Genomic DNA, 22,990 nt, shown 5'->3' on the forward strand with positions numbered 1-22,990 from the left:
AAAATGTATATTTGGATACCTATCCCTAAAATCTGTAAAAGTGCTTTATGTGAGAGTGTACCTTCTGAAGGTATGATATTTCAAATTAGAAAAGAGTCATGAATTCAGGAGAATGAATATCTCTATTGTAAGATTTATGTTTGATTTGCCACAACCGAAAACATCAAATACTGATTTTTTAGACACTTCTGTTTATTTGTACAGAAATTATTAATACAATAGTATTGAAAATAACAGGCGGTAAGGACAAAAAATTTGATGATATACAAAAGAACGCAAATATCAGCAGCAGTAAATAAATTATGTTGCTAATTCGAGAACTTCTCAAATATTCTGATCATCGACATCAACAAATGTAATCCCAACTCCTCGAATAATAGTAACATTAACGGTAGCAAAGTTCTTGAAGTACTAATGGGTAAAGGCTTTTACCACTTACCTCAGCAACTCTCGTACAAGCAGTCTACCTCCAACCACAAACTAAACGATTCACTTCCACCAGCGTTAGAAATGAAAGCGAAAAAGAAGAGAAATACTGGAAAAGTAGAATGGCTTATCACAAGTTAACAATGATGACACAAATACACAGAGAGTTAATTCTTCGTTGTGTTTTCCAATTTAAGGAAATAAGGAAAGATTGAGAGAGTGCTATGACAAAGTGAAGTATGTGAAGGCAATTTGTACTAACTAGTACTACTATTACTATTACTACTACTGTACAAACATAGATATCTCGAAGAAATTGTCACTAATGAGTTTACCTCGCATAATCACAGACTAAATGATCCTCAATCGACCCAATCAGTCAATGAGAAGGTATGTTTACATAGTATCCTACAACAACGTAAAGCAACATTCTTGCTTGAAGTTCCGTACACATTGGTTGCTTACTTTTTCTTCCAAAAAAAGAAGATGAAAGTTATAGCAAAATTAAGTTCACGAAGTGAGATATGGAAGGATGTCCTGAATACAAGAGGAAGTAAATATTACTTCCCTTTAGCTCAGTGCATTCAATCGGTGAGAGTGCATTCTCAGTGCTCTCGAAAGACAGAATTGCACTATTACCGCATCTCTGATATTACCCTCGTGCATTCCAAAACAGACCCCTCAAATTACAGAAATGACATGGCTGAAAGAAGTACTCACTAATCAGTTCCTACTGCATCCAGTTCATTCCTCAGAGTAGAATCATGCCTAATGAGATTATCCATTTGCAATGAAGAAGACATTTGCTTCCTATGACCAACTGGACTAACCAGATCTCATATCACCTAACTCTACCCTTTCTTCTCTCTGAGAAGGATCAGAGAACAATGAGAACAACTTTCTCTTTCAGCAAATTAAAATAACGAAATGATCTCCTACTGGAAGTAAAATTAAAAACCCTTCAATCTGACATAACTTTTATCAATATTTCGTCTCAATCTCTTAGATAATCTGAAGAAATTGCTTTGCTCGCTATGCCATGTGACAAATATTATCTGTTAAAGAAACATCGAAGACTCCAAAAAAAAAAAAAAAAAAAGCCGAACAGTGAATAAGAAACAAAAGAAAAAGATAAGCATGGTGATCATATCATCTGTGAAAGCACCATCAAAGAACCATACACGAATCTTATGTAAGCTGAAAATGTAATTCCGAAGCACTATCAAGACCGCCCGACCCAAAAAACACAACATATAAGCAAATCAATCCTTAAGCAAATACTAAATTTAAATAGTAATTAGCGATATGCTAAAAATTTGACTTATTATCAGGAAGACTATTCAAATCCTCTCAAATTATTCCTGTAACAGAACTGGAAAAAGAAGCACATGCGCAGATATTATATTTCAAAAGGACAGCAATCAATCATTCACAAATAAGCTGGAAAGTGATTAGACGTTCATTTTAAAAACAATGTTACCCCGCATTTTCTACAAGCATCTCAGCATATATGGAAATATTTAAAGACCAATTAGGGTATCACCTGACAGCATTACTTCCCCTTTATTTTACGATAAACCAATGAAGAGTGAGGGGAGGCATAAGTAATAAACACGCAACCACGTGCACTTCCTTTTTATGAAACAAAAGCGCATTTGGTGAGAGGTAAAGATGCCATAATGCTCACAGACGACCGCATTTATCGCTTCACACATTGCGATAGCATGTCTCCTCACTCTTCATTGGTTTATTGTAAAATTCCTACAATCAAATGAATTAGTAGATGATAGCTGAATGCTCCAAATATTTGCAAATTTACAGGTGACACTGATCCGCAGCGGAATAGAAGCAGTCTGCCACAGGAAAGAGACAAAGGATGCGGACAGTGAGGAGTTGAAAGATCTGAGGGACTGATGATATGATGACGATGACTCATCAGTAACCTAATAGTGATGTTGTTGAAACCAGAAAGGAAGAAATGTAGGAAAGTTGCTGAAAGAAAAGCATAAGGTATGGAGGAGTAATATGAAACAGAGTGAGGTGATCAGATCGCTGTCAAATTGGTGAGAGTACTACGATGTGTCATAGCACTGTCGGGTAATTTGCATGCAATGATGGTAAAGACATCTTCCGGGTAGCTTCCTTCCTTTCTTCCCATTACGCTGGTGAATAACGACAGATCTTCTGCTTGTTCCCGGGGGGATACCTTCCTTTCTGCCCAATACTGTGGAGAGATAAGTGACATGAAACACTAGAAAGTGAAATGATAATGAAATAGTTCTAAGCTCCGCAAGACAGAAAGGAGAAAAGAAAAGAGAAAAGCCTGAAGGAATTGGAGGAGGAGCGGAATGTCAGTTAAAACTTAGTTGGTCCTTTGCGGTGGAACTATACAAACAAAGGAGTAATGAGAATATCACTACCAGTAAGTCAATGAGGGTATTCGCTTCACTAAGGATAAGCAACGTCATGACGTGTTCTTTAAACTCTAAATAATCCAAGACCGAATAGGGTTGACAGATCAAATCGTTGACTCATCCATGGATGGATCCTAGATGGTTTAGCGGCAGAGTGATGACAGAAGCCAGAAGTCCTGTCAGTATAGGATGTCCTGCCAGATGGTCACTTCTCTCATAAAATGGTACGAATTGGTCCGAAGCGCAGGTTAAAGGTGCTATTCTCTCTACCTCCTCTAACAATCATTGACGGTTGAATGCTGCATGCCGCATGTCACCAACGCCAATATATTTCGGCTTGAATTGGAATAGATATAGATGCAAGCCCGCACTACATCAACGTAACAACCATTGCGATGAAGAGCCATCTATGCGCAAAACGACCTCAGGGAACAATAGGAGGCGGAAAATAGGGGAGGATAATTGCCCACGGGAAACCAAACCTATCCAAACAATGCATAGCCTCACTGCTACTACAGGATTGGACCTCTCTCCCCCTCCCCTTGCCAACATCTCTTTTTCCCTTTTAACCCGGCGGTAGTATCTCACATGTCTGTCCAGCCTTGTCGTCCATTTCTTTTTCATTGAGTTCCTAAAGTGGGTCGCTGTCCTACCATTTCATCCAAGCTCTCATCCATCCTTTCTATTTGTGCTCGGCCAGTCGACCTCTGACCGCACAGCAGCAGCAGCAGCAGTAGCAGTAGCAGTAATAGAGTAGAGTAGGAATAGGGTTAGGAGCAAGAGGCAACATTTCGATGATTCTAATGAGGGAATCGAGGATTGGTGCCCTTGTATGAGAGGAGAAGTGATAAATTAAGTAGACGAATGTGGTCGTGGCTGTGGCTGCTGTAAGAGATTGAGTTCAATGTTAGTGATGGCCAACTTTGGTATATGAGAATCACTCGCCTGCTTAGCAACGAGAAATATTCGTCCAGCTGAGACAGTCTTCCAAAATTTTCTCTATCTGTTAGCATGTCAACTGATCTGTCTGTTTAGCAATCTTTTCTTCTCATTAAAGAGTGCGCACTGATTAGAAGTTCGTTAGAAAAGGTTTGATTAATGAAGCTTTATCTGTCTGCCTACTCCCTTTTCTACTAATCTCCAATTGTTCTATTACGTTAATTGTTGACATGAAGAAATGACTATGTTTGTATTTAATAATATATATTATATGCATAAAACCTCGTTTATAATTTACACCCATTGCCGTAATTGATGGTAAAACGAATCATTGCAAAAGACATAGTTGTTGATTCGATGTGAAAACTTCATGAAATGGTTGGGAATAATCACTAGAATATACTGCTCAAGAAATTTGTTGTTCATCTGAAAGTATTGTCTTCTATATAAGAAATGATAATTCTTAGAATGAAATTAATAGTGTAATATGGCAATTTGAGTGGTAAAGAACAATAAAATGAATCATTTAATTTATGTAGACCTGGAACGGCTCTTACTCAGTGGTGGAATTAAATTATAAGTTTTAATGACCTTACTTTCTTGACAGATTGTATTAAATAATATGTGAAAATGATGCTGGATAGTGATCGAAGAATCGAAGAGAAGAAATGAAAAAGAACACAGTTATTATTTGCAAAAGTTATAATTTGCTTTCAAATTGCGCAAGAGTAGTGGGATTACGAGACAACATTTAAGCAAATAATGAGATGGTGTTTGCCAATTATATTTGGTGAATTCCTTTGTAGCTTTATATTTTCCATACGATAATGGAAATGACCTTTAAGGATCTTGAATATTTGAAGAATTAACTCCACATTGTTTGTGTAGTTGTTTTCAATAATAACAGAAATCAAACCGAGTCACATAAAAAAAGTGATATCAGAGAGATATTGTGATTTCCGGTATTGGAAACATGATATAAATCAACACCTCCTGAGTTGAATTTTCTGACAGAGTATACATGATGCTATTTGAAGTCATAATCGTTTAAAAATAGAAAGTTATGAGAAGCGAAAGGTTTCAACAACAACAACAATCGGAATATATATCAAGCATTTTTTTGGCTTATAAAGAAACGAGTCATTTGATTCCATTCCAACATTACTTTTCTAAATAACGAGACCATGAGAGACAACAACTCTTCCAACCGTTCTAGAATTAATGACTTTCTGTTTTGTCTGCAGAAATATAATTGATTGTGCAAATGCATGCAGCGCATGCTTACTCTTCTTTCCCTTTCAGTCCGATCTCTCGGGAATGCATGCACTCTTTTTTATAGACTTCTCATGAATAGAACAATTTTGAACGAGAAATAAATTGAAATTATTTTCTTCAGGATTGATGATCCCTCTTTTACTTCTCATTTATTTCTACTTTCTGTGCTCATGTCCCGATGTTCTCTTATAGCTAGCTCTAACAACGTCAAACGATAACTTTCTCTTTTATATTGGAGAGGATCAAAAATTTAACCCAAAATATCCATGGAAAGCATGAAGATAAGAATATAGGAAAAAAGTGAGAAAAGGATATGCGCATTGGGAAATTGCAGAAAATTCTCACTACAGTAAAGATAGATGGAAGCAATCGACTGAAAGTTACATCAAAAAATTAAATACTTTAATAAACAAAGAAGAAGAAATACATTATCGTATTTATTGCTGCTTAAGAAGAAAAAGCTAAGTGTGCTAGTTGTTACGTTTTGAGTCATTGAAAAAGAAATGAAAATTGTAGCATTGAATGGGAGGAGTGACATCTAAAACAATTCATGCATCTGTCGTCTTTTATTCGAGAATTCGAGAATACTGCTAACGAATATGAGCAAATTATAAATAGGCCAGGAAGATCATAATTTCATTTCGTATACTTTAATAAGAGATCCAAAAGTAGTATATAAAATAAATAATGATTTTGAACATTTGAATTAATCTGTGTGTAAGAAAGCTTTTAAAACCCACATGTTTAGTCTACGGCAGATAAAACATTACGATGTTTAAAGCGTAAGTTTTAATTGTTTATAATGTTTGGTACATATGTCACAGCACAGCCATTAGCAACTTCAAGAGGACCGAAGAAACAAGAGAGCGTACACTTAAAGCAATTCGTATCGCCCACTACATTTCTGGTTAAGAATTGCATCTGATAAACATAGATATACCCTAGCATATTTTAAAGTAATCATTAAAATATTTGAGAAAAATTTAATTGAGCGAAATATTCAGACACATAAAAAGTATGGTTCTTAGCAGCCAGACAATTTTATGATGAGAATAAATTAAAATTAGGAATTGAGCGGAACATTTGAGAAAACATGATCATAGGAACAAAGTTGCAACAAACAAGGACATAAAGTTGCCTTTTCAATGACACAAGACGATGACGTCATGCTACTTTCATTTATATTATTCATTCTTTCAGGAAGAAACAAAACAATTTGGAGTAAATAGTTATATTTATGGTGAAAATTTTAATATAAACATATTGAACCTCTTGAATTAAGGACAACTTTTTAAAATTTCCTTAAGGTAATAGTGGTGACAAAGGGAAATAGGTACAACCAGACACTATTTTAGATTAATCAAGGATTAATTCGAGCGACCAAACTATCCTCTTTCAATAACGTTTTTCTCTACGAATAAGGCTTTTTGAATAGTTTTAGAATTGCTGATGCATCTTGGCCCGTAAATTTTATGCAACTAAAATGTCTAGAGAGACAAATACGAAATGCCTAGAAAGAAACGATAATTATGTGATATGGAAAAGACAAGAGCTCTTCTCAACTCATTGCTTATTGTTCAGTAGAAATTTTTAATTAAATGCATCGTTATCGCCGGTCATTTTCTTCACAAAAACAAAGGAAATCATATTTCAATGAAAAGAGAGAAGGAACAATGCACAAGATTTTGCCGGAATTAGTCCCAAATGACTGCAAAGACTGAAGTTTGTCCTTCACAATTAGATAAGTAATTGATCTGATTGATTTATTGAACTGGAATTAAATCTGATCTACAACATAACTTCGTGCAGGAGATTTTGCCGGAATTTCCTTTAACGTTCTGAAGTTAGGAAGAGAAATTGCGTAAATGCAATGCTTTGTTCTATCGACCAATCCTATTAGCTACAAATGCCATCATTTTACAATCAAAATGCGTCGATGAAATCAGACAAACTATAATTTATAGCAAATAATTTTATAATGAGGTATGAGCTGATGAGAGATTTATGACCTCATCATTCAAGGTCGTAAAGATCCTCAACTCGTGATTGTTCAGAAGCCCTCCGCTACAGCGGACCGGTTTTCCCGCAACAATTATCATCATTAATTGCCATTGTATCATACTGTCTACTCACTTTTGCACTTAACAATCCTTCCTGTCAGCAATAGTCTCAAGGGAAGAAAGGTTTTGTGTCACTTTAAACATATGAATTGAACATCTGATTTTTACATCTATGGTCTTCAGTTACTTAAAAAAAAAATTTTTTTTCAAGGAAAATTTAGGAAGGTTTGGAAATGAACTGAGTAATGATTAATAAATTTTTCGAGGACTGCTGAAGACCCTTGCAACATTTGTAACCGACATGAATCTGACTGATATTTCATGTTCACAAAGATTGGACATTCCATTTGCATTTCTTCGACCTTTTCACCCAAATCATTGACATTCTGATGAGTTGTCGTTCGTTTCTTCACGAAAAGTGGAAAGTGAAGATAAAACTTGAATGTTTGACAAGAGTAGCTGTCATATGAAAAGCATATAATGTACACTTAGTATCCTTCTTCTGCCTTTGACAAATCAAAAGAGATTAAAAAATATTCATCAACCACTCCTAATTTTTCTAAAGATTTCAGAAACATTAGAATATTGGAAGCGATTACCGGAAAAAACAGAATGGAGATTGAAATAAAAAGAGATAAAGGTGAAATGGAAAGAACAAAAAATCAAATGAAAGCTTCAAAAAACGAAAGGAGTAGGATAAAATAGAAAACATTAACTATGCATTGGAAAAGCGCTCAAGTTTAGCAAAATTTAATTATATGTCCAATTTCAAATTCATTTTTTTCTAAAAGTGGTTAGGAACTGAACTCGGATAACTGCCAATATGTCGGGAAATTTCAAAAAAACACCTGGAAGAAAATCTATTTCTAAAATTCTTTTGACAGCACAAATCAATAATTGCAACTTTATCAAATCATAAAATAAAGATATAAATCAACCGTTAAAGACTTAATGAAGGAAGAGGAGGAAATAGCACATTTTTGTTTTTAAAAGCAATTTTTCATTGTATGAGAATAATGAATAGCACATTTATCATTGTCGTTTTATAATAATTATTTAATAATTTGTAATAACGATCAAATGTCAAATTTAAATCATTTTAATAGTATCAACTTGTTAGTTTTTTAAGATGTCAAAGATATCATATACCATACAAGTTATTTTTATTTTCAGCTTGGTAAATTCGAAATTGTAATTTATAGTATGTGATACAAAGGAGTAATTTGATCAGAAGTAAGAATGCTTTTGAGTAGCAGTTCAAGAAATTAGTATCTTTACGAACAAACAGAAAACTATGCCGTTGTAGTTGATGGGTTTCTAGCATGCAAACACGGGTATGAGTAGCATGGAGGACAATCTATACTTGAATGTCATTTGGGATGAAGAAGGAAGTAGGAAATGAAGAGACATTCACTACCATCAACCCGAAACTGCAAATGTCTTGGGGATATTGAATGAACATTTGGATGTCTTAAGTAGCATCTAATTAAGGGAGCATCTAATAAATAGAGTAGTAAAATTAAGATGCCTCATATCTATTCTAGGGTATTCATTTCGTCTACGCCAATTCGTTCATTCACACCGCTACTCGTTTTTCCTGACTTGGCTAAATGTGCAGTGAAGTATGTATCTTCGAAATACAGGAAAATAGAAGAAAACTGCTTTGAAGGGACACAATTTTTGAAGAATGGAAGAAAAGGATGTGGTTTATAGGAATTTCTCAAAATGGATGACAAATTTGAAACTCATTCATTTTGAGACCTCCTATAAACCACATCCTCTTAACCCAATCTTCATTTTCACCAATTAATCCAGGCAACTTACTAAGTGTAGATTGTTTTAGTAGTCATTTAAAAAGAATAAATATACCAATTGCACTGATAGCAAAATGACTGAGAAAATAAAGTTTCAATTTGCTGTAAACTAGAACCAAATAGTTGACACAAAGATGAGCGCTAAAATGCTAGTTAGTCAAGAATGTAAGAATACGGTAAGTTAAATGAACAAGTTGTGTGCATGCAGAAAGTTTTAGATTATTGCACAGGTAATGATTATTGAAAGCAAAGTAAGCAAGACTATTTCATGAATTATTCCAATTAATGTGAGTCATTCGAGTAGATTAATCACTGTTAATATCAACAACATGTAACTAGCAACATCGATCTTTACATGATATATACAGAATGACAACGAACAAAGTATATGAAACGTTTTGAAAGAAAAGTGATTGAATACTTTCTTGATTGATGCTGTAGTACTGTCTCAGGTGAGTGAGAAGAAATCGGTGAAGCTGTGATAACATGTTACGAAGGTTATCAATAAATAATTCGAATTCAAGATAACTGCTGAAAGAGACGTATTATCCTTGCCTCTTTCAGTAGTAGCAATTAAAAAAATGGTTGTGACAAGGAAACATTAACCTTCTATCATTCTGAAAACTGTGTAATGAGTGAGTGCGCTTATCAGGTATATCGAGATGGAGGTAGAGTGGAAATGAACGCATAAAAGCAGCACAGCACAGAAGAAAGCATACACAGAGCTTGCAATCTTCACTACCTACTTATCTGGTCGTATATGAGAGATGCTTCTTTGGAGGTCACAACCTCTGGCGAATTGTTTTCCTAACAGTCGCCTCACATTACCTATTGTTTTACTGACTTCAGATCACGGAGTTGACCTATCCCTTATATCTTGCTAATGTTATGCTTTTTCTTCACAAAACTTCGCGTTCATATCACTTCATATTATCTTCACAATATCGTATGCCCGACTTATTGCATATATTTATGGCTGCAAATTGCAGTGACATTCGAATTCCGATTTATTGATACTGTGACATACAGTGGGTCATGAAGGAAAGTTGACAAAGAAATTCCAGCAGGAGGTGTCCAATTGAGGATGTTCATGAGAGGTTCGTGATATGGCCTGAAAGGATCCTGGAATAAGGCCAAAAGCAGATGATTTCTAGATCAGAGAGGAACAAGAAATTAACTGACATAGTGTATTGCGCATTTGTATACATATTGAAAATTAAATCAACAACGGACGGGTGGGATAAACCTTTGCATAAAGCCCGATAGTAGTGATGTAGCGCGACTTCCTTAGAGTTAGGCGACGCGTCGCGCATGTCTGGTGACTCATCTTTTTTTGCTTTGAGGACAAGGGTGGGGGTTTGCTTGTTGTGGGTGCGAATCGTTTGTGAGCAAGTCATGGGTGCATTGTACATTCCCATGAATAGTTCGTCTTGGCGCTGCTTGTAGGTAAAAGGTCCCTTCAAGCAGCTCTGACAGTTCCATTATTTCGTAGGGGATTTATGGTAATTTGCCAAAATGTGTTCTTCCTTGTTCTTCATTGATCGAGTGTTTTTGATATGCGTTACGTTATGTGCGTCGTGAACTGCACTCACCCTTTTTCTGAGTGTTCGCGCATGTCATCTAATGGCCATACGTTCATGTGCTTCGCGCACGTCTCTTTTATACTATTCCAGGGGTTGCCAGATTCGTTCAAAAGGTGCATCGGTCCGTCGTTTTCAGAGGCTTTTCTTACATCAGCAAGCTGTCACTGTCATTCGTTTTGTGTGTGTCGCTTTATAAACCGTAACTTTCATCTGTCACAACGATGAAGAAGAAAGGAGCTCGTGGTCGTCCACGAAAGCAGCAACAAGTTGCTGCATCTGTTGTGTCTGCGGATGATGCAGAACAGGCTTTGGCGCCAGCAGCTGGAGAAGATAATGCAAACGACGAAACAATTGACATTACAACTGGACAAGTTCGGATTTTGGCTTTTATTTAACCTTTAAGTTTGCTTCCAAGTCTCACTTTCTAAGTAAGCTATCAATGTTGAACCATTTTAATCGTTAAACTTTCGTCCTTTTCTCAGTTTCGGTAATCTTAATCGAGTGTCCTCATTTTTCAATAATTCTTTGTGAATTTTGATTGTTAAATAATAGAGTGCATCCTTCATGCTTGCTTATTAGTTAAGAAGCGAAAGATTCAGATGATTGATAACGTTAAAATAAATTAGGTTTTTTTTTTTTTTTTGATGACAGACGTAATGAACTTGCGTGGTCAACTTAAGATATGGTTGATGTCATATAGAGTTGGTGTAGTATTTGCTTCTCTTCCGCATGTTTGACTTAATTTGCTTATATGTTTAAGAATATGGTGTAGCGTAAGTTTTTATGCAAGTAATCGAGGAGTCGAGGAGTGTTCTTTCAAAAGTATCATTGGATTCTTCGGTTCATAGATTACTTTTCAGTTCCTTTCTGCTTGTATGATTTTAAATTGCTACCAGTTTCACAGGATACTTACTCCTCTGTTCAAATGTTACTGCATCAATATTTTAAGTATGGTTGTATATAATTGAGTAAGAAAATTTAAGATCTTGTGCAAAAATATGTGTTGACAAAAGTAGTTGACGCATCAGTCCATTCAGTCTTCGATTTTTCTTGAATGGGATTTCGACTGCTAATCAAAAAGCATGCTTGAAGGTTAAAATCAATGTCCAGTAATGTTCGCTGCTTCGCATGCCAATGTTTTTTTCTATGTTATTAACTTTGCTCATTTTAAAAAATGATACGTTTCTTGTCAAACTTTTTTATGTAAATGAGTATATCTGGCAGTCTTCTTCAGATCACTAGATAAGGTTATCCTCAAGTTCAGCTGCGATTGTAACAAAATTTTATCTTCTGTTCGCAGATAGGAATTCTTTCAGGAAGAAAAAGGTGGTGAAGATAATACCATGACTGAAGTGAAAATGGAAACATCTGCAGATGTAAGTTTTTATTTTATTAGCTACTGTAATCTGTTTATAGAGAAGTAAACCTTTATTTTTCTTTTTGTTATGCAACGTTTTATAACTGCTTTTTGATTTCTTCAGGAAACTTTGGATGAAGAGCCTGAAATGCAGGAAGAACAGGTGCAGGAAGAGGAACAAGAACAAGAAGATGAGGAAGAAGAAGAAGAAGAAGCCACAACGGCTAATGGTGATGAAGTGAAGAAGGAAGATTCTGACATTAAGATGGAGACGGCAAGTGTGGTTGAGGCATCTGGAGATGTAAGCTATTTTTCAGAGAGCATTTTTTGTGAGATCAACATTCTTTCAGGAAGTGCTTGTGGATGTTATGCAGATGATTAAAGAATGTGAGATTTTACTTTTGGTGAGTTTCTCAATGCTGTATTATTTGTGAGGAGATGAATATGCACATTTCAGGGTGAGACGGAAGATGCTCATGCTTTATTAGCGGAAATTGAAGAAGCGGAATTTGTTGAGAATGAAGTTTACAAGAGTTTGAGGGCACAGAGTGTGAAACCAAAGGTGGCTGTAGCCCTGATTGAATTATATGAAGCAACTGATATGTCTCCACAAGAACTTGACGATCGTGCAATTGAGATGCTTCGTTCCCTTCCACTTGACCATGCATTATTTATCATTAAAGAGGTATAAAGAATATGCTCGTTAATTTTAGAACAAATAATTTTACCTTATAATAGGATATCATCAGAATTAGGATATTAATTTAATATTTAAATTTTGAAAAATATTTTGGGTGTATATTGTATGTTCGAAATAATCAAGCTTTTTTGTCAACGTTTGAAATAAGTTTTTAAAGAAATTACTTCAGGTAAAGGAGTCGAAGCTCATGGGTGTTCAAAACAAAGCTCAGTTTTTAATGTCAGTTATGCGCAATTTTCGTGATAAAGCTCGACAACTTGGAGCAAATGTTGCTCTCTCGCAAAAATTAGTGAATGGACCTTCGGTGGAAAAAATCAAAGAAATTTTGGATCGAACAGGATACAATCTGGAAGTGACTATCGGTCAGCGAAAATACGGTGGGCCACCACCAGATTGGGATGGACCAGCAGCAGGTCCACAGGGATCCGGACATGAGGTATTTATTTTAAATATAAGTTGGGAAGAAAACGAAGATCGTTTGACAGACATATCACTTTTTTTTTTGAGAAAAGAAAAAAAAAATAGTGTGGTCTTGAAGTTTATGTTTTTATTTATTTATTTATTTCTATTTCAGATTTATATTGGCAAGATTCCGAAAGAAGTTTACGAGGACACTTTGATAACGCTTTTCGAAGATATGGGAAAAATTTGGGATCTTCGGCTTATGATGGATCCACTCACGGGGAGAAATCGCGGCTACGCTTTTCTAACGTATTGCGACAAGACAGCAGCTTATGAAGCTGCAAAAAAGGTAACAGTGCTTTTACGATCTTTCAGTTGGCTGCTGCAGCACTTGATTTTTGAAATTAAGAGATGAATAAATATGCATAAGGTTTGTTTATATAAAAGCAAAATAATGATAAGACGTGCAATTCGTTTAAAGTTTTTATTATTTATTTATTTTTTTGTCTTGTAGAGGTAACACTGCACAAACAAGTCTGTATGTCCTTTCGCAGTGATTGTAGAAAGTAAATATTTTAAAATTAGCAGCAGCAGCCAACATTTTGTTTTCTCTTTTTATTCACTGTGTCTATGTTTTTTATCAGTTATGTGTACGCAGATTATCTAGAGACTTTGTGAAGCAAAGTTATTACCTTGACTTCACTTTTGATCATCGTTGTGCATATGGCAGAATTATTTGTTGAGAAGTGCATGTTGAAGATTTTTGAGCCTTTCATCCCGGATGGTTTAGATTCAGTAATTATTCTTCCCGTACTCACGGTATTGATTTAGATAAAGTTACAGGTATCAACTTAAAAATTGCAGTGCCCGTATTAAGACTATCCGTATATACTTGCAAGACTATTCGTATATATATATCATGTTGCCTTTTATAGTTTTACAGTAGTGGGCTAGTTATAATCAGCCTTTCGAAAAGAATCTCTGTTACAGTGAAATTTCTTATTGGCTTTAACATAGCTGGCTTTAATTTTATTATCTAGATAGCTTGGGTATGTATCCTTTATTTTCCGACTTGTCTAGGGATTCTGGAAATATGTCTCAGTATGCATTAATTAATTATTAATGTACTGTTTAATTATACTGTCACAGTAAAGTTGAATTTTTGAGAAGCTGTATTTAATAGAAAACGTTGCCTTGGCCAGGATTAATGTTGGACTGCTAGTTGCTGACCTAGTAACTGGCTTCTTAGAAAAATAAAGGTGTTGATTTAATTTATCAAATATTCTTTACGGCGAAAAGTAGACCATTGTCTCATCCATTTCATAAATCAAGGAAAGTTGCAAATGACTATGGTCCCAGGATGATGAAAATGTATGAAACTGAGAAAAGCTCCTAGGGATTAATGGCTAACACGAAGTATTGAACCGTTTTTAAGTAATTTACCGTATTTCTTTATAGTTTTATTCATCCTCATTGCAGTTTGTTACTTATCACATACACACACTCTGTCTGTCTCTCTTTCATCTGTTCTCTCTCGTCTCTGTCTTTCGCCATGATCACGTGAGACCTTTGGGTGGGATAAAAGTTTGAAAGCTCATTTTGGAAATAAAATTTTGAGCACTTTCTGGAAAATAATACTGAATTTTTAGAAAAAAAAAAGAGAAATTTGGCAAAAAACAGCTGCATTTGCTCTGATCTCTGTTTCTAGTTTGATGGTTACGAAATAATGCCCGGAAAAAATCTGAAAGTGAACGTGAGCGTTGCCAACACACGACTATTTATTGGGAATATTCCAAAATCGAAGTCAAAAGAGGAAATTCTTGCGGAATTTAAAGAACACACAGGTAAATTTTGGCCCAAAAAGTGGTACCAAATCTCGTTCGCACACGTTTTTAATAGGTGGCTTTTTTCGTGGGAAGGATTTTTTGGTTTTGGAGAAGCTGATGGTGTTGTGTCCGTTCCTTACCTATAGTATCTGTGCGATACAACCGGGTTCATTACTTTTCGATCATCCTGACCTTCTTGAAGACCGCTTTTGTACATCTTCGGGTAAGTTTCTCCTTTTTTCTTTCTTTTCGTACTGTTGCAGGTAAGCAGTTCTCCACTGTCTCATTTTTCGTAGGAAATTTTCCTCCATAATCTGATTTATTATTATCTTAACCAAGAAATTTTCAGAGGGCGTGACTGACTGCATAATTTATTCAAGTCCTGACGCAGGAGAAAGCCGCAAGAATCGTGGCTTCTGTTTTCTTGATTTCTGTGATCACAAAACCGCATCAGATGCTAAGCGCAAGATTCATGCTGGAAAGGTAGTATTTTTTGAATTAAATTATTTCTGATAATTTCACCTGATTAGTGTTTTAGTATTAAGGATTGGTACTTTGAGATTTCAGTTATGCGTGATAAATTAGGACATTAAGCGTTTGTAAATATTGGTAAGCTTTTTTTAAAGCTACGTTTGTGACATTTTACTGTTCCTATAGTAGACATTTTCTTGCTTTTTAAGCTGCGACCGTGGAATTCGGATTTGGTGGTAGATTGGGCGGAACAGCAGGAGGAACCAGATGAAGAAACTATGGCAAAAGTGAAAGTATTATATGTACGGAATTTGAAAGAGGCTGTGACTGAAGAACAACTTAAAGAAATGTTTTCGGCTTACGGTGAAGTTGATCGAGCAAAGAAAATTCGCGACTATGCCTTCATTCATTTTATGGAAAGGGAACCTGCTATCAAGGTATTTTTCAGTTCTTAGCTATTGATTTGTGGGTTGTTAGTTTTTTTTTTTAAATTGATTTATTTAGGCTTGGTTTATTTTGAACTATGTTTAGGCGATGGAAGCACTTAATGGTACAGAATTGGAAGGAATTGCAATCGATATTTCTCTTGCGAAACCTCAGAGCGATAAGAAAAAAATGATGCGTGGACGCGGACGAGGTTTCGGTGGTCTACGTGGTGCATTTGGTGATTTTAGTTTTGGTCGTGGCATGAGAGGTGGACGAGGCACACCAGGTTTCGGACGTGGCAGTTTTGGTGGACCAACTGATTTTGGTTACAGTGGTTATGATCCCTATGGTAATGTTTAGGCGATCTTAGTTTTTGTTATATGATTCTCGTTCATATTTAAAGATAATCATTTTATGAACTTTGTATGATTGTAAATTTTAGCAGTATGAAGTCAATGTTTCAGCTGGATATGAAGAATTGTATGGTTATGGAGCACCTCCAGGTACTTATGGATATGGCTATGATGCTTATGGTTATGGTCCTGACCCTTATGGTTACGGGTATGGTTCACCACCAATGGGGGGTCGAGGAGGTCGAGGCGGCATTCCAGTATGATTTTAAATGGAATTGTTTAGATATTTTAATTGATACCTTTTAAATGTATATACTGCATAATCTGAGGTCACATGAAAGTGTTTATAAATAAACAATGTTTATGGAATGAGACAAACAATTTAAGATTATAGAAATTTGCTTCCTAATTAAGCTTATATGAAAAAAGTTTCCTTTATCGTTTGTTGATTTAATCTTGAAACAAATGGAAACCATAAAATCACGAGGTATATGTTTTTGGCATTAGGTTGGAAACTTTTTGTATAGCTTATTCAACGTTAGAGTTGAAGTGAAGTTTGGGTAGACTGGAATAGGATGTTTGTCGAGGTTAACCAAAATTGTCATCATTCTTCTTAATTTTTAACTTCTTTTGCTTTCTTGTTTGAAAGTATGGTCCACTTGGATTAGAAATGATTAAATGGAATGCCAAAACTGTGGTATAGCTGAATGAGTGACTGTCATAATGAAAGGTGTGAAATCAAATGTGTGTGTCAAAAGTGTTAATTCTCTATTATTTATTTTCAGGGAGGTGGATTTCAGCCGCGTGGTTCCGCAGGTCGAGGTCGTGGTACGGGAGGTCGAAGTGGTCGTGGGGCAACGACATCTCGAGGTGCGAAACGACCAGGTGATGCTGCCGGTGGTCCAGCATCAAAACGAGAGTTTGGCAGTGATGATTTCTCAGCTGATGTTAATATGAATTCATTTTAAGTTGTGAATTTCTTATAGCTCATTCACATTATCATGATTCTCATTTTGTCTTTTCTGCCGCATTTTATAATGCCCACAACCGGGGCTTTTCGATTATTTATTTTTGACCAGTTTTGTTATTTTGATGGTTAGTACCTCAAAGCATAATTTTTTGCACAGAGTTTTGATTACAAGTTAACTCCAGGCACGGTTTTATATTCCGATTGGATTTTGTATCCTTTTATAACGTCATTATATATATTTTTTTTTCTCTCATTAGAATTTGGATAGTATTTTACTGACCGTATTCATGTTTGGGAAACCAAGAGCTCCATTGTAGTGAGAGAAAACTTTCAGGTTTCAAGTTTTTGACTTTATTTGATCTTACGGGATTATTTCAGCTTTTGATCCAGTGACTTTATTTTGACCGTGGTTAAATTAGTTTATTTTGCTGATTATCTCAGAGTTTGTTGATTTAATAGGAAGAAGGAGACTTAGTCGGTACATGTTTTTGGAGAGTACTAACTTAAACTGCATATGAAACTCTGAGTCAGTACATAGCGGCGGCTGTATTTTGGATTCATTTTTTCAACATTTCAACTAGTTAATCAAATTTAGCATTTGGGCTTTGCAGAACTATTTTAAGAGATCTGAGCAGTGGATTCTGCTTTGAAAATGAAATATTGTTTATCTGCAGTTAAGCAGTCAAGTAAAACATTGTGAGTAACTGTGATAAGATGCGTGGGGATTGTTAATAATGCGCTTGGTAAATTGACAGTAGAACTGTTATTGTTAAATGCTGAGTGAAATTTACTTGTTCGCTTTCATAGAACAAATTACGCAGTATTTCAGAAACATCATTGATCCGATCTGAACTCATTGTCAGTTGGTGTTAATGATTGTTGGACAGTACTACGCTTTTTATCGACAAGCAAGTTGTTAATGAACTTTAGGGTAATGGAAGTGTTCTCAGTAGTTTATCATTGGAAATGCAAATTTCATGACTTTTTAGAGAACTAAATATGTTTTCACTCTATTGAACAACTCAATTATTTAGTGGTGAGTCATGTTTGTATTTTCAATTTCGATAATTGTCCAAGTTATTCCAGGAATTATTCCTGAGTAACTTGGCAAGTTGTTTAATTGTTACTAAAGTTAATGAAACTTTTGTTATGCTGATGTAGAAAGGAAATTTTCATTTATTGCATGTGTCGTGATGTCTCGAACATGTGACCCTTGTTACTCTGAAGATAGTGATCGTCTGATCAACTGGACTGTCTTTTTGTGAGTGTGAGATGTATATGACGTGGATTACCATATAATGAGTGGAAACGCGGTTGCTAAAAGTGTTTGTTGGAGATAATCTGTATTCTTTTACTGCTTTGTTGATGGGAGGAATGTAAGATATTTGCCTGGTTTTGCGGTCGGATCACAACTGATATAATCGTCCTCCATAAAACAATACATCGTTGGTTGAGAGCGGTTCATTTGGCTTTGATTCATCTAATTCATGCCAGCTGTTAACTAATAACGAATCCCGAAAACTGCAATGATTAACCTTGCATAATTTATTAGCTGGAAATTTCACGGCTGGAGCGAGTGCTTTCTCAAAACAATGGTACTGGTGTTTTCATGTCATGTCCCGATGGAGGAATCACTAATACTGGCTAAACCAAATTTTGCCATCTTGTCAGGCTTGGCATCTCATCAGGTAGCGGTATTACCTGTACAGTACTATATCTCCTAATTCACATGACTAGGAATCCCCAAATGCATCATCACATCGCACAAGCGCAGTTTACACAGCATTTGTACTAACACTGCATTATATAGCAACTCCATATACCGAAATAAATATTTAGGGTTTGAAATTCTAACATCTTGATTGCAGCTGAATGAATTTACCACACTGATTAACAGATTATTCTCCCACAAATTCATAAGATCCAGTCACCTTTAACAATGGAATTGAAAAGTTTCAAAATACCACAAAACACTGCACATTTCTACAATACTATTCTTTGTGAAAATTAAAAAGACGCATATTAGTTTTTACTGTAACATTCCGTGAGATAAAATCAAAATACCTTGAAATATAACAACTGTCTTCCCTAAACATTACAGCTCACTAAGTATACATGAATTAATCTATGGAGGCAGAAAAAAGAATTCATTAGTTCATAATAATGTAAACAACGAAACACTCCATAACCTATTGTTTAAAAAAAAAAAAGCTATTGTTTAAAACTAGCTATAAACGAGGTCACTAGATCCTTTAACTTTGCATCAGTTTGTGGAGTTATTTGACCTTCTTCACGAATCGTTTTCAGCAATTCTTTTTGGGTCTGTCGAATGTGAGTTAAAAACTCTCTCTCAAAAACAGTTATGCGGGATGGGTCCAATTTATCAAGGTGTCCCTTAACACCAGCATAAATTACGGCGACCTGGAAATGCTTTATAATTAATATGCGTACATTTCACTCACAAATATAATATAGTACAAGTGAAAAACAGTTTAATCGATACCAATCAAGAAGTATCCATTGAGAAAACACTGAGAATTCTTGGATAACTCGAAACCATTGACGGCAGTGATTTCAGATATCTTTAACTAACAACTAATACCTGCTCTTCGATAGCCATTGGTACATATTGTCCTTGTTTGAGAAGTTCCGTTAAACGCACACCACGATTCAACAGCTGTTGCGTAGCTGCATCCAAATCGGAACCAAACTGAGCAAATGCAGCTACTTCACGGTACTGAGCCAACTCCAGTTTCATTGAACCAGCTACCTAAAGGCTAAGCATAAAACGTCATTAATAAAAACGTAGCTATCCATCAAGTAAATTATAATTCATTTGTATACTCTAAAGAAAAGTACTGACTATGGAATTTAGTAAAAAATAAAAATTCATTCCAGTACTTTCACTAGAATTATTGGCTTCTGATTGCGACTCATTAGTAATGGAATCTAAATGCTGAGTCTAGTCTAGTTGTAGATTTTAAGAAGCAATAAGCGATAAATTATAAACTTTGCATATCCTTCAAAACTGTTCAACTGTCATGACACCCGGCATTTGAATTCGGTTTTAATTCACTGACTTCTCATGGCTTCTTTAATTCATTTCTTTTATTTACCAATAAGCTAATAAAAACGGTAACTCTTCAATTTTTAAGAAGTAATGTGTGAATAAACAAAAAAGTTTACTTGTTTTTTTAACAATACATCAGCGCTGTGTCGTGACCTATAATCTAACCTGTTTCATCGCTTTTGTCTGTGCAGCTGAACCGACTCGCGAAACTGACAAGCCAACGTTGATTGCAGGTCGTATGCCTTTATAAAACAATTCTGTTTCCAGAAATATTTGACCATCTGTGATTGAAATTACATTGGTGGGGATGTAAGCGGAAACGTCGCCGGCTTGAGTTTCAATAACTGGCAGTGCTGTAAGTGAGCCACCCCCATGAGAATCGTTCATCTAGAAAACTTTTCATGTGTGGTTGATAAAAGATTTTAGAAACTTCCATGAGGCATGTTCCACATATGAAGATGTAGAAAACGAAAGCTAAGAACTGGAAACTACATGGGAATCATTATCAATCTAAGTATAAACAGACTTCCTTAGAAATTAAACAATTCTGACTCTGATAGGTGGAACATCATTTTTTTGAACAACTTGACATATTTCAGCAAAATTTTTCTAAAATTGGTGACAACAAATTTTATGACAGCGATAAATCTACTTTTGCTGCTCGTTCTAACAAGCGAGAATGAAGGTAGAAGACGTCGCCGGGGTATGCTTCACGTCCGGGAGGACGTCTGAGTAACAGCGACATCTGTCGATAAGCCACGGCTTGCTTTGAAAGATCATCGTAAATAATCAACGCGTGTTTTCCATGATCTCGAAAGTATTCACCCACAGCACAACCAGAATATGGTGCTAAATATTGCAGTGGTGCAGCATCTGCAACAAATAAAATTTTCAAGTTTTCAGTCTGTTGGCCGCACAATATGGTTAATATATATGTCAAACAATTTTGTACAAGTACCATCACAATAAAAGCGAAAAAGTAAGCAGAAAACAACCTGATGCCGTAGCCGAGACAATAATTGTATATTTGATAGCACCAGTATCAGTGAGTCGCTTTACGATTTGCGCAACAGTAGACCGTTTCTGTCCAATAGCAACATATATACAGTAAAGTTTTTTCTTTTCATCGCTACCTTCATTAAATCGTTTTTGATTTATTATCGTATCAATTGCAATGGCTGTTTTCCTATCAAAAGATTACGTTATAACAATACACATGAATGCTAATATAATGAAGTGAAATAAATCCTATGAAGTTAATAATTCTAGAATACATTTCCTAGAATAACTCTTTGTTAAGAACAGCAGAAACCTAAAACCAACTTTTGCAAAAAAAAAAAAAAACAAAACTTTCATACATACAGTTACTAAATAGTAAAGATCTAAGAATAAAATTGATAAATCGACTAGCGAAATAAAATATACCCAGTCTGTCGATCTCCAATAATAAGTTCACGTTGTCCACGCCCAATCGGTACTAACGAATCCACAGCTTTCACTCCAGTAAGCATAGGTTCACGTACCCCAATACGAGGGATAATTCCTGGAGCTTTGACACCAACTCGAGATCGTTCCGTGCATTTTATTGGTCCTTTACCATCAATCGGATTACCCAGCGCATCCACGACACGGCCCAGCAATGCTTCTCCAACTGGCACGTCAACAATTGCTCCCGTACGCTTCACAACGTCACCTTCTCGAATAACCTTATCGTTACCAAACACCACCACACCTACATTGTCCGGCTCCAGATTCAATGCCATACCCTTTAAACAAATGACGCTTGAAGTAAAGAAAACTAATTTTTTAAGAATTAGTTATTTCCTTCCAGTTTACATGCCTTTTTACCCACATAACACATAAACTATCATGTAGATTTTCGAACCATAGAAGCTTTCGAAGGAAACAATGTTCGAAAATCTATGTGACAAGACATCTGATGCTCCCCATCATTCTTGTAGCATTTAAAGCTATCTTGCACATAAAAATGAGTAATCGCTACCTTCATACCGCAATCGAATTCCACCATCTCTTCAGCTTGAATATTTTTGAGACCATATACGCGAGCAATACCATCACCAATAGAAAGTACTTTACCGGTTTCTTCAAGATTGACGGTCGACTCCTGTCCTCGTATACGATCTTCCAAAATTTTTAACACTTCTGCACCAGCTGCGCAAAAGCGACCACTTGTTCCGAAACTGTTTGATGAAGCCTAAAACTTGATTTGATCTTTCCACTATGATGGGGTATCTTGAACTGACAGCGAATTTCCCATAACTAGATGCGAAATCAATCCAACTGCTGTAAAAAATTGCTGCGGAAGAAACAGACCTTCGAAACTCTTGCCACTGTTAACAACAGCTTTCTTGACAGCATCTTCCCGGGTAGTACTCGTCTGAAAACTAATCCAAATATACATGAGTGATTAAGTAATGCTATTCCGACAATAACACATTTTAAAGCAAAACAAGCAAAGGGAAATTCAGAAAAAAACTATATTGATAGTTTCAGCACGATAATACAAATGCTCTAATCCTACGTACTAATGTCCTCAAATCATCTCAAATGTTACGTTCGTGCCATACCAGCGTCACGTGACACATATCAGACAGTTCAACGTCAGTACGTCAAGAAACACCCACAACGGTGTACGCCACTCAGCCTATGCCGCCACCTCTGCACAACTAGTACCACCCACCCATACTCATACGCAACTAAAGAGTTGCTGGTCGAATTATATATTCTTCGAGCGAATTTAATATTATTCAACCACAGCGACCACTATGAAATGGGTGTGTTTCTTGGGTAATTGATTTAATTACAAAAGTTGTAAGTGTGGTGTGTAATAAATGAGATTATTATATCGAAGAGGGTAAACAGTCATGCATAAATCATTTATTA

The 22,990-nt window shown here is 35.7% G+C and overlaps 2 protein-coding genes and 1 non-coding gene across 4 annotated transcripts; 1 reads left to right on the top strand and 2 right to left on the bottom strand.

Annotated features, from left to right (window-relative positions):
• Positions 1 to 8,798: 8,798 nt before the first annotated feature.
• Bma-mir-5871 lies at positions 8,799 to 8,905 on the bottom strand. The gene has a single exon (XR_006228137.1). It is a non-coding gene; the product is annotated as a pre-microRNA Bma-mir-5871 (primary transcript).
• Positions 8,906 to 10,732: 1,827 nt separating this feature from the next.
• On the top strand, positions 10,733 to 17,014 carry Bma-hrp-2 (Uncharacterized protein; the record flags this gene model as incomplete). 2 transcript variants are annotated; one of them, XM_001900939.2, is made up of 12 exons in its annotated part: positions 10,733 to 10,882; positions 11,828 to 11,887; positions 11,993 to 12,169; positions 12,326 to 12,553; positions 12,738 to 13,004; positions 13,143 to 13,319; positions 14,679 to 14,814; positions 15,146 to 15,279; positions 15,477 to 15,704; positions 15,799 to 16,042; positions 16,158 to 16,303; positions 16,832 to 17,014. In XM_001900939.2, the coding sequence occupies 12 exons, from the start codon at positions 10,733 to 10,735 to the stop codon at positions 17,012 to 17,014; spliced, it is 2,130 nt and encodes a 709-aa protein (XP_001900974.2). The 2 variants fall into 2 exon arrangements, with proteins under 2 accessions (XP_001900974.2, XP_042936125.1); XM_043080191.1 differs by lacking the exon at positions 10,733 to 10,882 and having other exon boundaries at positions 11,855 to 11,887.
• A 2,213-nt stretch (positions 17,015 to 19,227) lies between these two features.
• Bm13837 (Uncharacterized protein) lies at positions 19,228 to 22,465 on the bottom strand (the record flags this gene model as incomplete). Its single annotated transcript, XM_001900940.2, has 8 exons — positions 19,228 to 19,437; positions 19,619 to 19,786; positions 20,252 to 20,473; positions 20,739 to 20,959; positions 21,082 to 21,272; positions 21,512 to 21,852; positions 22,089 to 22,301; positions 22,421 to 22,465. 8 exons carry the CDS (start codon positions 22,463 to 22,465, stop codon positions 19,228 to 19,230), a joined length of 1,611 nt encoding a protein of 536 aa, XP_001900975.1.
• Between the last annotated feature and the right edge of the window lie 525 nt (positions 22,466 to 22,990).

This window comes from Brugia malayi, assembly GCF_000002995.4.
Source record: "Brugia malayi strain FR3 genome assembly, contig: Bm_v4_Chr3_scaffold_001, whole genome shotgun sequence".
Taxonomy (NCBI): domain Eukaryota; kingdom Metazoa; phylum Nematoda; class Chromadorea; order Rhabditida; family Onchocercidae; genus Brugia; species Brugia malayi.